Source organism: Entelurus aequoreus, linkage group LG16 (genome assembly GCF_033978785.1).
Source record: "Entelurus aequoreus isolate RoL-2023_Sb linkage group LG16, RoL_Eaeq_v1.1, whole genome shotgun sequence".
Taxonomy (NCBI): domain Eukaryota; kingdom Metazoa; phylum Chordata; class Actinopteri; order Syngnathiformes; family Syngnathidae; genus Entelurus; species Entelurus aequoreus.
In genome coordinates, this window is record NC_084746.1 from 10,656,967 (window position 1) to 10,674,110 (window position 17,144).

A 17,144-nucleotide genomic window follows, 5' to 3' on the forward strand; every position below is an offset into this window, starting at 1 on the left:
ACAGGTTTTAAAGTAACAATTTAAAGAAGTTAAACATTGTACTAACGTTGTACGGTATACCGGTACTAGTATAGTACCGGTATACCGGTAGCACTTCTTCCTGAGGGTGTTTCAGTGTTATAACTTCACCTTTATCTTTACTTTTTACACCAAAATGCGCCCCTTCTCCCTTTTCTGTCTACACACTGTGTCTGCTTGTAAGTACTCTGTGTGTGTGCGCTGCCGAACATGCTCCTCTGCTCGTAAAACCAGCAATGTCATGCCCGTTAAAAATAATAATAGTAATAATAATTGGGAACGGGTACTTTTCAAACAAAGTATGGTACCATTTTTTATTCATTAGTACCGCGATACTATACTATACTAGTATACCGTACAACCCTAACCTCTATAGAGTTATATTGGCAGGTGTACCAAAACGTTGCGATGCATTTTGTTGTTGAAACTGACCTGGTTGTGTTTTCTGTCTGTCTCCAGTCCCAGGTCAGCCGGGTAAGTTTAAAATCGGGAGGGTGACGGACACCAGCATCGAGCTGACCTGGGAGCCCGCCTACACCAAGGAGGGAATCATCAACTACGAGCTCCTTTACAAACCTGTCAAGTTCGGCAGTCTGGTACGACCCCCGCTGCTCCTCAGACTATAAGCGTTTGTTCCGTTAGCGGCAAAGGGGTGGGAAATTTCCGGAAACTTTCCGGAAATTTACAACGGGGAAGTTAAGCTCGGGAAGTTTGGAAATATAGACCATTTTTTTGATTATTCAAAGTTGGATACCGTCCCTGGGAATTAATGGGAATATATGGGAATTAACTTTGCAAGGGGTGGAAAGTTTCTGGTAAATTTCCGGAAAGTTTCCGGAAATTTACCAGAGGAAGTTAAGCTCCGGAAGTTTGAAAATATTGAAAAATGTTTTGATTATTCAAAGTTGGACACCGTCCATGGGAATTAATGGGAATATATGGGAATTAACTTTGCAAAGGGGTGGAAAGTTTCCGGAAAAATTTCCGGAAACTTTCCGGAAATTTACCACGGGAAGTTAGGCTCGGGAAGTTTGAAAATATTGACCATTTTCTGATTATTCAAAGATGGACACCGTCCATGGGAATTAATGGGAATATATGGGAATTAACTTTGCAAAGGGGTGGAAAGTTTTCGGAAAAATTTCCGGAAACTTTCCGGAAATTTACCACGGGAAGTTAAGCTCGGGAAGTTTGGAAATATTGACCATTTTCTGATTATTCAAAGTTGGACACCGTCTATAGTAATTAATAGGAATATATAGGAAATAACTTTGCAAAGTGGTGGAAAGTTCCCGGTAAATTTGCGGAAACTTTCCAGAAATTTACCACGGGAAGTTAAGCTCGGGAAGTTTGAAAATATTGAACATTTTCTGATTATTCAAAGTTGGACACCGTCCATGAGGAAACTACACGTTTTGATTTAGTATTTGCTAGTTGAACTTTACACATCACAAAAAAGGTACATTCGGATCGCTAACGCTGTTAGCATAAATGAATGGGATTTAACATAGAGAAAAATTAGCATCACGGCCAACGGAAAAATATTTTTGCTTCATTATGAGACTGTGGTGGTACATAAACCTAGCTAGCTAGAGATATTGGCCCCAAAATCATTTAACAAGTACAGTAACAGCTAACTAGCTCGAGTGTAAGTCTGCTGGAGTACAGTAACAAGCAATTACACCTCTATTACACTTAAATACCATAGATCAAATATATTTACCCCAGTAATATCATCAACACTTTCCTGACTGGATGAAGTCCTTGGGCTCAAATATTAGTGTGGCCTCAATAGCCCTGATGTAGTGTGTAGCATGCTGGGAATTATATGTGCATGTGATGGAAGAATGCACTGCACATGTGATGAGGAATGCACCGTGCAGGGTTGAAATTCTACTGAATTTGCATTAAATCAGGTTGTTTTAGCGAATAATCATGCTGCAAGATCTAAAGGTTGCATTCAATGTTTATTCCCATTCATTCTCGTTAATTCCCATATATTCCCGTTAATTCCCAAGGAAAGTTTCCAACTTTGAATATTCCTGGATGGAGGAATGCACAGTGCAGAGTTGAAATTCTCCTGAATTTGCATTAAATCAGGTAGTTTTAGCTAATAATCATGCTGCAAGATCTAGCACGTTGCAATCAATGTTTATTCCCATTAATTTCCAAATTAATTTCCCCATTAATTACCGTAAATTCCCATATTTTCCCATATGTTCCCGTTAATTCCCATGGAAATTTTCCAACTTCGAATAAAAGATTGGTTTGAGACAGGTGTGCTGCTGGTTTTGCCACGTCTGATGTTGCTCACATGTGCTCCACTGAATGCTCAGGGAGTTTTTGTGTTTGCTCACACACATGAACAATTAGAGGGAACATTGATTCCCGTTAATTCCCATGGAAAGTTTCCAACTTTGAATATTCCTGGATGGAGGAATGCACTGTGTAGGGTTGAAATTCTACTGAATTTGCATGAAATCAGGCTGTTTTAGCTAATAATCATGCTGCGAGATCTAGCATGTTGCATTCAATGTTTAGTCCCATTAATTTCCCGTTAATTCCCATATATTGCTGTTAATTCCCATGGAAAGTTTCCAACTTTGAGTATTCCTGGATGGAGGAATGCACAGTGAAGGGTTGAAATTCTGCTGAATTTGCATTAAATCAGGTTGTTTTAGCTAAAAGTGCAAGATCTAGCATGTTGTGTTCAATGTTTATTCCCATTCATTTCCCATTAATTCCCATATATTCCCATATATTCCAGTTAATTCCAATGGAAAGTTTCCAACTTTGAATATTCCTGGATGGAGGAATGCACCGTGCAGGGTTAAAATTCTATTGAATTTGCATTAAATCAGGTTGTTTAGCTAATAATCATGCTGCAAGATCTAGCATGTTGCATTCAATGTTTATTCCCGATTAATTCCCATATTATCCCATATATTCCCGTCAACGTTCTCTCTAAGGTGCGCGCCTGCGCAATTGCGCACTGCTCAAGCGTCCTCTGCGCACAGCAAATATATGCCGCGCACCAAATCAAATCCCATCTGAATTCTTAACAAAAGAAACACATTTATTCTGTGTAATTTTGCAATGCAACTCTGAGTGACAGTGAAAACAAGCGGCCCTAACGGTGTTCGTCAACACCGTTCAATTGAACACCGTTCAATTATTGGAACGTCTATCGAGATGCTTCGGGGACAGGAATTATATCGATCACTTTATTAAGAAAAACGGTTTATATTCGGCCATAACCACACCAAAAACATGAGTAAAACACTTCTATCTCGAAAAACGAGTCATTTTCTGCCGTACAAACCAGGCCAAAACCAACTTGTCATCTGTCACCAACACACATAGCACTAAACCACTGGTGCGTTTATGGCCACACAAAAACCCCACACAAAGTTACACTATGACTCCTCAGTCATACGTGTGCTTATTTTACTGTCATTTATTATTAATGTAAATTTATTGATATTAATCATGGAATGCTGTTACTAGAGAAAGTTACAGGAATGCACACTTCATCCTATGCTTACATTTCATTGTGCAACATGAGGATGTTTAAGGGGAACTAAATGTGATCTCTGAAAGGGGTACAAATGATTTCCAAAGCAGGACCCCCACCCAGACATATTGTACAATACTAATCCATAGCTTATGAAAAACAACATTTCTTTTATTTTCATTACAAGTGGGCCAAATCACTAATTTTACAAAATAATCTCATGAAAAGGACTCCTCTCATTTGAGTGTTATTATAAAAGATTGGTTTGAGACAGGTGTGCTGCTGGTATTGCCACGTCTGATGTTGCTCACATGTGCTCCACTGAATGCTCAGGGAGTTTTTGTGTTTGCTCACACACATGAACAATTAGAGGGAACATTGATTCCCGTTAATTCCCATGGAAAGTTTCCAACTTTGAATATTCCTGGATGGAGGAATGCACAGTGCAGGGTTGAAATTTTACTGAATTTGCATGAAATCAGGTTGTTTTAGCTAATAATCATGCTGCAAGATCTAGCATGTTGCATTCAATGTTTATTCCCATTAATTCCCGTTAATTCCCATATATTCCCGTTAATTCCCATGGAAAGTTTCCAACTATGAATATTCCCGGAATTTTGCAGCCCCCAGCGGTGACACTGTTTTCGTGTTTTGTAGGAAAAGCTGACCTTCGGCCCACGTAACTCGTACACGGTGGAGGGTCTGAAGGCCAACACGGAGTACTCCTTCTCCCTGGCTGCCATGTCCAACAAAGGCATCGGAGCCTTCACCAACGAGCTGGTGCAGAGGACGTCACAAGCCAGTACGTAACCTTGCCTTGGCGTGATGAGATAAACCTTGTGTTGGTGCGATGTTTCGGTGTGCACACACATGCCTTACACACTTGTAGGAGATGACCTGGCAACCATGTTTACATCTGCCCATTGACCTCCCATCCATCCATCTGACTTTCTTCCTTCTCCGCTCAGCCTCTCCTTTTTTTCAGCCAAAAAAATACCTGATGACAGACGGAGACGGAGCGCCGATTAATGTTTGTCTCTTCCTCCTTTCCAGCCTCCTTTCACTTCTTTCCCCTCTCTATCAGTGTCTTAATATCTGCGAAAGGGTGAAAATGTCTGCCAGTTATTGGGTAGCAGGCAGTGGAGAGGAACATTGAAGGATTGTGGGTCGGCCTGCGATGGTTGGAAGCACGTGACAGACAGTCTGGGTTTGACTTGGAATTTCTCCATCGCCGGCATTTTCTTACTTCAACATGACAGCTAAGAATAGTGCAGTAAAATACACCTTTTTAGGCGGTGATGTTTGGAGAACACATGTCCACATAAACACAGGTGACATACGTCTGTGTTTCTATATGTATATTTCCAAACTTTCCAAGCTTAACTTCCCGTGGTAAATTTCCGGAAAGTTTCCGGAAATTTACCGGAAACTTTCCACCCCTTTGCAAAGTTAAATTCCCATATATTCCCATTAATTACCATGGACGGTGTCCAACTTTGAACAATCAGAAAATGGTCAATATTTCCAAACTTCTTGAGCTTAACTTTCCTTGGTAAATTTCCGGAAACTTTCCACCCATTTGCAAAGTTAATTCCCATTAATTCCCATGGACGGTGTCCAACTTTGAATAATCAAAAAAATTGTCAATATTTCCAAACTTCCCGAGCTTAGCTTCCCGTGGTAAATTTCCGGAAAGTTTCCGGAAATTTACCGGAAACTTTCCACCCCTTTGCAAAGTTAAATTCCTATATATTCCCATTAATTACCATGGACGGAGTCCAACTTTGAACAATCAGAAAATGGTCAATATTTCCAAAGTTCCCGAACTTAACTTCCAGTGGTAAATTTCCAGAAAGTTTCCGGAAATTTACCGGAAACTTTCCACCCCTTTGCAAAGTTAAATTCCCATATATTCCCATTAATTACCATGGACGGTGTCCAACTTTGGACAATCAGAAAATGGTCAATATTTCCAAACTTCTTGAGCTTAACTTCCCTTGGTAAATTTCCGGAAAGTTTCCGGAAATTTACCGGAAACTTTCCACCCATTTGCAAAGTTAATTCCAATTAATTCCCATGGACGGTGTCCAACTTTGAATAATCAAAAAAATTGTCAATATTTCCAAACTTCCCGAACTTAGCTTCCCGTGGTAAATTTCCGGAAAGTTTCCGGAAATTTACCGGAAACTTTCCTCCCCTTTGCAAAGTTAAATGCCTATATATTCCCATTAATTACCATGGACGGAGTCCAACTTTGAACAATCAGAAAATGGTCAATATTTCCAAAGTTCCCGAGCTAGACTTCCCGTGGTAAATTTCCAGAAAGTTTCCGGAAATTTACCGGAAACTTTCCACCCCTTTGCAAAGTTAAATTCCCATATATTCCCATTAATTACCATGGATGGTGTCCAACTTTGAATAATCAGAAAATGGTCAATATTTTCAAACTTCTTGAGCTCAACTTCCCGGGGTAAATTTCCGGAAACTTTTCCGGAAATTTACCGTAAACTTTCCACCCCTTTGCAAAGTTAATTCCCATATATTCCCATGACAATCATTGGTACTTTAACTTTAACTTTAATTTCCATGGACCGTGTCCAATTTTGAATAATCAGAAAATGGTCAATATTTCCAAACTTCCCGAGCTTTAATAACCCTGGTAAATTTCCGGAAAGTTTCCGCCCCTTTGAAAAATTAATTCCCATATATTCCCATGACAATCATTGGTACTTTAACTTTAACTTTAATTCCCATGGACGGTGTCCAACTTTGAATAATCAAAAAAATTGTCAATATTTCCAAACTTCTTAAGCTTAACTTCCTGTGGTAAATTTCCGGAAATTTACCGGAAACTTTCCACCCCTTTGCAAAGTTAAGTCCCATATATTCCCATTAATTCCCCTGGACAGTGTCCAACTTTGAATAATCAAAAAAAAATTCAATATTTCCAAATTTCCAGAGCTTAGCTTCCTGTGGTGAATTTCCGTAAATCTACAGGAAACTTTTCACCCCCTTGCAAAATTAATTCCCATATATTCCCATTAATTACCATGGACGGTGTCCAACTTTGAACAATCAGAAAATGGTCAATATTTCCAAAGTTCCCGAGCTTAACTTCCCGTGGTAAATTTCCAGAAAGTTTCTGGAAATTTATTGGAAACTTTCCACTGCTTTGCAAAGTTAAATTCCCATATATTCCCATTAATTCCCATGAACGGTGTCCAACTTTGAATAATTTAAAAAATGGTCAATATTTCCAAACTTCCCGAGCTTAACTTCCCGTGGTAAATTTTCCACCCCTTTGCAAAGTTAAATTCCCATATATTCCCATTAATTACCATGGACGGTGTCCAACTTTGAACAATCAGAAAATGGCCAATATTTCCAAACTTCTTGAGCTTAACTTCCCGTGGTAAATTTCCGGAAAGTTTCCAGAAATGTACCTGAAACTTTCCACCCCTTTGCAAAGTTAAATTCCCATATATTCCCATTAATTACCATGGACAGTGTCCAACTTTGAACAATCAGAAAATGGTCAATATTTCCAAACTTCTTGAGCTTAACTTCCTGTGGTAAATTTCCAGAAAGTTTCCGGAAATTTACCGGAAACTTTCCACCCCTTTGCAAAGTTAAATTCCATATATTCCCATTACAGTCATTGGTACTTTAACTTTAACTTTAATTGCCATGGACGGTGTCCAATTTTGAATAATCACAAAATGGTCAATATTTCCAAACTTCCCGAGCATAACTTCCCGTGGTAAATTTCCGGAAAGTTTCCGTAAATTTACCGGAAACTTTCCACCCCTTTGCAAAGTTAAATTCCCATATAGTCCCATTAATTACCATGGACGGTGTCCAACTTTGAACAATCAGAAAATGGTCAATATTTCCAAACTTCTTGAGCTTAACTTCCCGTGGTGAATTTCCCGAAAGTTTCCGGAAATTTACCAGAAACTTTTCACCCCTTTGCAAAGTTAATTCCCATATATTCCTATTAATTCCCATGGACAGTGTCCAACTTTGAGTAATCAAAAAAATGGTTAATATTTCCAAACTTCCCGAGCTTAACTTCCCGTGGTAAATTTCCGTAAAGTTTCCGGTAATTTACCGGAAACTTTCCACCCCTTTGCAAAGTTAATTCCCATATATTGCCATTAATTCCCATAGACGGTGTTCAACTTTGAATAATAAAAAAAATGGTCAATATTTCCAAACTTCCCGAACTTAACTTCCCGTGGTGAATTTCCGGAAATTTACCGGAAACTTTACACCCTTTTGCAAAGTTAATTCCCATATATTCCCATGACAATCATTGGTACTTTAAGTTTAACTTTAACTTTAATTCCCATGGACGGTGTTCAACTTTGAATAATCAAAAAAATTGTCAATATTTCCAAACTTCTTGAGCTTAACTTCCCGTGGTGAATTTCCCGAAAGTTTCCGGAAATTTACCAGAAACTTTTCACGGCGTGGCGAAGTTGATAGAGTGGCTGTGCCAGCAATCGGAGTGTTGCTGGTTACTGGGGTTCAATTCCCACCTTCTACCTTCCTAGTCACGTCCGTTGTGTCCTTGGGCAAGACACTTCACCCTTTGCCTCTGATGGCTGCTGGTTAGCGCCTTGCATGGCAGCTCCCGCCATCAGTGTGTGAATGTGTGTGTGAATGGGTAAATGTGGAAATACTGTCAAAGCGCTTTGAGTACCTTGAAGGTAGAAAAGCGCTGTACAAGTATAACCCATTTATCATTATTTATCATTCATCATTTATTTATATACCCCTTTGCAAAGTTAATTCCCATATATTCCCATTAATTCCCATGGACGGTGGCCAACTTTGAGTAATCAAAAAAATGGTTAATATTTCCAAACTTCCTGAGCTTAACTTCCCGTGGTAAATTTCCGTAAAGTTTCCGGAAATTTTCCACCCCTTTGCAAAGTTAATTCCCATATATTGCCATTAATTCCCATGGACGGTGTTCAACTTTGAGTAATCAAAAAATGGTTAATATTTCCAAACTTCCCGAGCTTAACTTCCTGTGGTAAATTTCCGTAAAGTTTCCGGAAACTTTCCACCCCTTTGCAAAGTTAATTCCCATTAATTCCCATGGACGGTGTCCAACTTTGAATAATCAAAAAAATGGTCAATATTTCCAAACTTCTTAAGCTTAACTTACCGTGGTAAATTTCCAGAAAGTTTCCGGAAATCTACCGGAAACTTTCCAGCCCTTTGCAAAGTTAAATTCCCATATATTCCCATTAATTCCCATGGATGGTGTCCAACTTTGAATAATCAGAAAATGGTCAATATATTCAAACTTCTTGAGCTTAACTTCCCGGGGTAAATTTCCGGAATGTTTCCGGAAATTTACCGGAAAATTTCCAGCCCTTTGCAAAGTTAATTCCCATATATTCCCATAACAATCATTGGTACTTTAACTTTAACTTTAATGCCCATTGACTGTGTACAATTTTGAATAATCCAAAAAATGGTCAATATTTCCAAACTTCCCGAGCTTAACTTCCCCTGGTAAATTTCCGGAAAGTTTCCGCCCCTTTGCAAAGTTAATTCCCATATATTCCCATTAATTCCCATGGACGGTGTCCAACTTTGAACAATCAAAAAAATGGTCAATATTTTAAAATTTCCCGAGCTTAACTTCCCGTGGTAAATTTCCGGAAATCTACCGAAAACTTTTCACCCCTTTGCAAAGTTAATTACCATATATTCCCAGTAATTACCATGGACGGTGTCCAACTTTGAACAATCAGAAAATGGTCAATATTTCCAAAGTTCCCGAGCTTAACTTCTTGTGGTAAATTTCCAGAAAGTTTCCGGAAATTTACCGGAAAATGTCCACCCCTTTGCAAAATTCATTCCCATATATTCCCACAACAATCTTTGGTACTTTAACTTTAACTTTAATTCCCATGGACGGTGTCCAACTTTGAATAATCAAAAAAATGGTCAATATTTCCAAACTTCTTAAGCTTAACTTACCGTGGTAAATTTCCAGAAAGTTTCCGGAAATCTACCGGAAACTTTCCACCCCTTTGCAAAGTTAAATTCCCATATATTCCCATTAATTCCCATGGATGGTGTCCAACTTTGAATAATCAGAAAATGGTCAATTATTTCAAACTTCTTGAGCTTAACTTCCCGGGGTAAATTTCCGGAATGTTTCCGGAAATTTACCGGAAAATTTCCAGCCCTTTGCAAAGTTAATTCCCATATATTCCCATAACAATCATTGGTACTTTAACTTTAACTTTAATGCCCATGGACTGTGTACAATTTTGAATAATCCAAAAAATGGTCAATATTTCCAAACTTCTCGAGCTTAACTTCCCCTGGTAAATTTCCGGAAATTTTCCGCCCCTTTGCAAAGTTAATTCCCATATATTCCCATTAATTCCCATGGACGGTGTCCAACTTTGAATAATCAAAAAAATGGTCAATATTTCAAAATTTCCCGAGCTTAACTTCCCGTGGTAAATTTCCGGAAATCTACCGAAAACTTTTCACCCCTTTGCAAAGTTAATTACCATATATTCCCAGTAATTACCATGGACGGTGTCCAACTTTGAACAATCAGAAAATGGTCAATATTTCCAAAGTTCCCGAGCTTAATTTCCCGTGGTAAATTTCCAGAAAGTTTCTGGAAATTTACCAGGAAAGTTTCCACCCCTTTTCAAAGTTAAATTCCCATATATTACCATTAATTACCATGGACGGTGTCCAACTTTAAATAATCAGAAAATGGTCAATATTTCCAAACCTCTTGAGCTTAACTTCCCGTTGTAAATTTCCGGAAAGTTTCAGGAAATTTACCGGAAACTTTCCACCCATTTGCAAAGTTAATTCCCATATATTCCCATTACAGTCATTGGTACTTTGACTTTAACTTTAATTCCCATGGACGGTGTCCAAATTTGAATAATCAGAAAATGGTCAATAATTCCAAACTTCCCGAGCTCAACTTCCCGTGGTAAATTTCCGTAAAGTTTCCGGAAACTTTCCACCCCTTTGCAAAGTTAATTCCCATTAATTCCCATGGACGGTGTCCAACTTTGAATAATCAAAAAAATGGTCAATATTTCCAAAATTCTTAAGCTTAACTTCCCGTGGTAAATTTCCAGAAAGTTTCCGGAAACTTTCCACCCCATTGCAAAGTTAATTCCCATATATTCCCATTAATTCCCATGGACGGTGTTCAACTTTGAATAATCAAAAAAAAAGGTCAATATTTCCAAACTTCCCGAGCTTAACTTCCCGTGGTAAATTTCCGGAAATTTACCGGAAACTTTCCACCCCTTTGCAAAGTTAATTCCCATATATTCCCATGACAATCATTGGTACTTTAACTTTAACTTTAACTTTAATTCCCATGGACTGTGTCCAACTTTGAATAATCCAAAAAATTGTCAATATTTCCAAACTTCCTGACCTTAACTTCCCGTGGTAAATTTCCAGAAAGTTTACGGAAATTTACCGTAAATTATTATACACACTATTATACACACACACACATATATTTTGTTTATTTTTGTATTTATTTTTATTATAAGAAAAGTCATAAAATGCCCTTCCATTGACACATATTTATACATTACAAGCACACCTCTCCTTTACATCATAACTAGACAACACATGCTCTTATTCACATCTGTCATCACTTGTAAAAAAACAACCATTTATTTTAATAATTATAATTCCTACAGTTGACCCGGGGTGTCCAAATATTTTCCAACTAAGGGCCACACCACAGCTGAGTGGGCACACACTTGATTGTCTCCCACTCTTGCTGTCCAAACTCTGCTTGATTCCGTGAAGTTTTGTTTCCCCAGCGCTTTAATTCTCATGTTATCCTGGTGTCGTCTCTTATTGTTTCCTTTTTTTTTTTATTATCCTCACCCCCTGTCCTTTGACTCGTCCTCTTGCTCGTCCCACCCCCCGACTCTCAAACGCTCCACCGACCTTGTCCTTGTTCAGAGCCCTCCGCCCCGCCCCAGGGCGTGTCCTGCCAGAGCGCCGGCTCCACCTCTCTGAGCGTTAGTTGGAGGCCGCCTCCGTGGGAGGGCCAGAATGGCGAGTTGGCAGGTTATGAGCTGAGGTACCGCAGAGTTTCTGGGTCGGGAGGCAGAGGTCAGGGCCAGGAGGTGGATGGGCTGGCGCTCCCGGCCCAGCAGGGGAAGACTGTAGTAGAGGGTCTGGAGAAGTGGAGCTGGTACAACATCACCATGACAGCCTCCACCTCGGTAGGGAGTGGACCCCACAGCTCGCCCGTGCTCTGCAGAACCGATGAAGACGGTAAGAGTGACGAGCACACCCGGAAACGCTTAGAATATTCATGTAGAACGAGGGTTTTCAAAGTGTGAGGCATTGTTGCATTTGTTTGGGCCAACTTGGCCATTATCACGTTCACACTGCAGGCCAAAGTGGCTCAAATCTGGGTTTTTTTTTTTAGATGAGATTTTTTTCCAGCTGAGTGTTTATTTACATTGCAAGCTCCAAAACGATACAACCGTGCAACCAATGATGACTCAGTTGCAGAGTTCCTTTATTAGACCAACTCCAGTGTGCAAAAATATACACAGTGCAAAAATGGGTGAAAACGAAAAGTACCGTATTTTCTAGAGATGTCCGATAATATCGGCTTGCCGATAAATGCTTTAAAATGTAATATTGGAAATTATCGGTATCGGGTTTTTTTTATTATCGGTATCGTTTTTTGTTTTTTGTTTTTTTATTAAATCAACATAAAAAACACAAGATACACTTACAATTAGTGCACCAACCCAAAAAACCTCCCTCCCTCATTCACACAAAAGGGTTGTTTCTTTCTGTTATTAATATTCTGCTTCCTACATTATATATCAATATATATCAATACAGTCTGCAAAGGATACAGTCCGTAAGCACACATGATTGTGCGTGCTGCTGCTCCACTAATAGTACTAACCTTTAACACTTCATTTTACTCATTTTCATTCATTACTAGTTTTTATATTGTTTTACTTTCTTTTTTATTCAAGAAAATGTTTTTCCATCCATCCATCCATCTTCTTCCGCTTATCCGAGGTGGGGTCGCGGGGGCAGCAGCTTAAGCAGGGAAGCCCAGACTTCCCTCTCCCCAGCCACTTCGTCCAGCTCCTCCCGGGGGATCCCGAGGCGTTCCCAGGCCAGCCGGGAGACATAGTCTTCCCAACGTGTCCTGGGTCTTCCCCGTGGCCTCCTACCGGTCGGACGTGCCCTAAACACCTCCCTAGGGAGGCGTTCGGGTGGCATCCTGACCAGATGCCCGAACCACCTCATCTGGCTCCTCTCGATGTGGAGGAGCAGCGGCTTTACTTTGAGCTCCCCCCGGATGGCAGAGCTTCTCACCCTATCTCTAAGGGAGAGCCCCGCCACCCGGCGGAGGAAACTCATTTCGGCCGCTTGTACCCGTGATCTTGTCCTTTCGGTCATAACCCAAAGCTCATGACCATAGGTGAGGATGGGAACGTAGATCGACCCGTAAATTGAGAGCTTTGCCTTCCGGCTCAGCTCCTTCTTCACCACAACGGATCGCTACAGCGTCCGCATTACTGAAGACGCCGAACCAATCCGCCTGTCGATCTCACCATCCACTCTTCCCTCACTCGTGAACAAGACTCCGAGGTACTTGAACTCCTCCACTTGGGGCAGGGTCTCCTCCGCAACCCGGAGATGGCACTCCACCCTTTTCCGGGCGAGAACCATGGATTCGGACTTGGAGGTGCTGATTCTCATCCCAGTCGCTTCACACTCAGCTGCGAACCGATCCAGCGAGAGCTGAAGATCCTGGCCAGATGAAGCCATCAGGACCACATCATCTGCAAAAAGCAGAGACCTAATCCTGCAGCCACCAAACCAGATCCCCTCAACGCCTTGACTGCGCCTAGAAATTCTGTCCATAAAAGTTATGAACAGAATCGGTGACAAAGGGCAGCCTTGGCCGAGTCCAACCCTCACTGGAAACGTGTCCGACTTACTGCCGGCAATGCGGACCAAACTCTGGCACTGATCATACAGGGAGCGGACCGCCACAATCAGACAGTCCGATACCCCGTACTCTCTGAGCACTCCCCACAGGACTTCCCGAGGGACACGGTCGAATGCCTTCTCCAAGTCCACAAAACACATGTAGACTGGTTGGGCAAACTCCCATGCACCCTCAAGGACCCTGCCGAGAGTATAGAGCTGGTCCACAGTTCCACGACCAGGACGAAAACCACATGGTTCCTCCTGAATCCGAGGTTGGACTATCCGGCGTAGCCTCCTCTCCAGCACACCTGAATACACCTTACCGGGAAGGCTGAGGAGTGTGATCCCACGATAGTTAGAACACACCCTCCGGTTCTGCAGAGTCTTGTCAACCAAGACAGCCCCACAGCATCCAGAGCCTTGAGGAACTCCGGGCGGATCTCATCCACCCCCGGGGCCTTGCCACCGAGGAGCTTTTTAACTACCTCAGCAACCTCAGCCCCAGAAATAGGAGAGCCCACCACAGATTCCCCAGGAACTGCTTCCTCATAGGAAGATGTGTTGGTGGGATTGAGGAGGTCTTCGAAGTATTCCCTCCACCGATCCACAACATCCGCAGTCGAGGTCAGCAGAACACCATCCTCACCATACACGGTGTTGATAGTGCACTGCTTCCCCTTCCTGAGGCGGCGGATGGTGGTCCAGAATCGCTTCGAAGCCGTCCGGAAGTCGTTTTCCAAGGCTTCCCCGAACTCCTCCCATGTCCGAGTTTTTGCCTCTGCGACCGCCGAAGCCGCACACCGCTTGGCCTGTCGGTGCCTGTCCGCTGCCTCAGGAGTCCTATGAGCCAAAAGAACCCGATAAGACTCCTTCTTCAGCTTGACGGCATCCCTCACCGCCGGTGTCCACCAACGGGTTCTAGGATTACCGCCACGACAGGCACCAACTACCTTGCGGCCACAGCTCCAATCAGCCGCCTCGACAATAGAGGTGCGGAACGTGGTCCATTCGGACTCAATGTCCAGCACCTCCCTCGTGACAAAGTTCTTCCGGAGAAAAAAATAAAACAGAAAATGTTTTTAATTTATTTATCTTATTATATTGTATTAATTTTTTTAAAAAGGACTTTATGTTCACCATACCTGGTTGTCAAAATTAGGCATAATGTGTTAATTCCACGACTGTATTTATCGGTATCGGTTGATATCGGTATCGGTAATAAAGAGTTGGACAATATCGGAATATCGGATATCGGCAAAAAAGCCATTATCGGACATCCCTAGTATTTTCCACACTATAAGGCCCACCGGATTATAAGGCGCACCTTCAATGAATGGCCTATTTTGAAACTTTGTTCATATATAAGGCGCACCGCATTATAAGGCGCACCTTGAACGAATGGCTTATTTTAAAACTTTGTTCATGTATAAGGCGAATCGCATTATAAGGCGCACCTTCAACGAATGGCTTATTTTAAAACTTTGTTCATATATAAGGCGCACCTTCAATGAATGGCCTATTTTAAAACTTTGTTCATATATAAGGTGCACCGCATTATAAGGCGCACCTTCAATGAATGGCCTATTTTAAAACGTTGTTCATATATAAGGCGCACCTTCAATGAATGGCCTATTTTAAAACTTTGTTCATGTATAAGGCGCACCGCTTTATAATGCGCACCTTCAACGAATGGCTTATTTTAAAACTTTGTTCATGTATAAGGCACACCGCATTATAAGGCACACCTTCAACGAATGGCTTATTTTAAAACTGTGTTTATATATAAGGGGCACCCCATTATAAGGCGCACCTTCAATGAATGGCCTATTTTAAAACTTTGTTCATATATAAGGCGCACCGCATTATAAGGCGCACCTTCAATGAATGGCCTATTTTAAAACTTTGTTCATATATAAGGCGCACCGTATTATAAGGTGCACCTTCAATGAATGGCTTATTTCAAAACTGTGTTCATGTATAAGGCGCACCGCTTAATAAGGCGCACCTTCAATGAATGGCTTATTTTAAAACTTTGTTCGTGTATAAGGCGCACCGCATTATAAGGAGCACCTTCAACGAATGGCTTATTTTAAAACTTTGTTCATATATAAGGTGCACCGCATTATAAGGAGCACCTTCAACGAATGGCTTATTTTAAAACTTTGTTCATATATAAGGTGCACCGCATTATAAGGCGCACCTTCAATGAATGGCTTATTTTAAAACTTTGTTCATGTATAAGGCGCACCGCATTATTAGGCGCGGCGAAGTTGGTAGAGTGGCCGTGCCAGCAATCGGAGGGTTGCTGGTTACTGGGGTTCAATCCCCACCTTCTACCATCCTAGTCACGTCCGTTATGTCCTTGGGCAAGACACTTCACCCTTGCTCCTGATGGCTGCTGGTTAGCGCCTGGCATGGCAGCTCCCGCCATCAGTGTGTGAATGTGTGTGTGAATGGGTGAATGTGGAAATACTGTCAAAGCGCTTTGAGTACCTTGAAGGTAGAAAAGCGCTATACAAGTATAACCCATTTATCATTTATTTACCTTCAATCAATGGCTTATTTTAAAACGTTCATGTATAAGGCGCACCGCATTATAAGGCGCACCTTCAATGAATGGCTTATTTTAAAACTTTGTTCATGTATAAGGCGCACCTTCAATGAATGGCTTATTTTAAAACTGTGTTCATATATAAGGCGCACCACATTATAAGGCGCACCTTCAATGAATGGCTTATTTTAAAACGTTGTTCATGTATAAGGCGCACCTTCAATGAATGGCTTATTTTGAAACGTTGTTCATGTATAAGGTGCACCGCATTATAAGGCGCACCTTCAACGAATGGCTTATTTTAAAACGGTGTTCATATATAAGGCGCACCGCATTATAAGGTGCATACAATAGACGCTACAGTAGAGGCTGGGGTTACGTTTTGCATCCCGTAGTTGCGAGACCTGTTGTGGCTCAACATTGGTCCATATATTAGGCGCACCGGATTATAAGGCGCACCTTCAATGAATGGCCTATTTTAAAACTTTGTTCATATATTAGGCGCACCGGATTATAAGGCGCACCTTCAATGAATGGCCTATTTTAAAACTTTGTTCATATATAAGGCGCACCGCATTATAAGGCGCATAGAATAGACGCTACAGTAGAGGCTGAGGTTACGTTATGCATCCCGTAGTTGCGAGACCTGTTGTGGCTCAATATTGGTCCATATATAAGGCGCACCGGATTATAAGGCGCACCGTCAGCTTTTGAGGAAATTGGAGGTTTTTAGGTGCACCTTATAGTGCGGAAAATACGGTAAATACAAAAAAGATAATGCGGGAATGAAAAAAAATCATCTGCCGCTCAACAATCTCCAATCACTGTTTGTACTAGGGTTGTACGGTATACTAGTACTAGTGTAGTATCGCGGTACTAATGAATCAAAAACGGTACTATACTCTGTTTGAAAAAGTACCGCTTCCCCATTTTTTTAATTTTTCAACAGGCATGACAGCACGTCGTGACATTGCTGGTTTTACGAGCAGAGGAGCATGTTCGGCAGCGCACACACACAGAGTACTTACAAGCAGACACGGTGTGTAGACAGAAAAG

At 41.3% G+C, this 17,144-nt stretch overlaps 1 protein-coding gene across 1 annotated transcript in view; it reads left to right on the forward strand.

Annotated features, from left to right (window-relative positions):
* LOC133630591 (receptor-type tyrosine-protein phosphatase S-like) overlaps window positions 1–17,144 on the forward strand; it is a 375,093-nt gene that overhangs the window by 241,625 nt on the left and 116,324 nt on the right. The window contains exons 11-13 of the mRNA XM_062022176.1: window positions 478–614; window positions 4,190–4,334; window positions 11,525–11,842. Of these exons, the coding sequence (XP_061878160.1) occupies window positions 478–614; window positions 4,190–4,334; window positions 11,525–11,842 (600 nt within the window). The remainder of the gene's footprint in view (window positions 1–477; window positions 615–4,189; window positions 4,335–11,524; window positions 11,843–17,144) is intronic.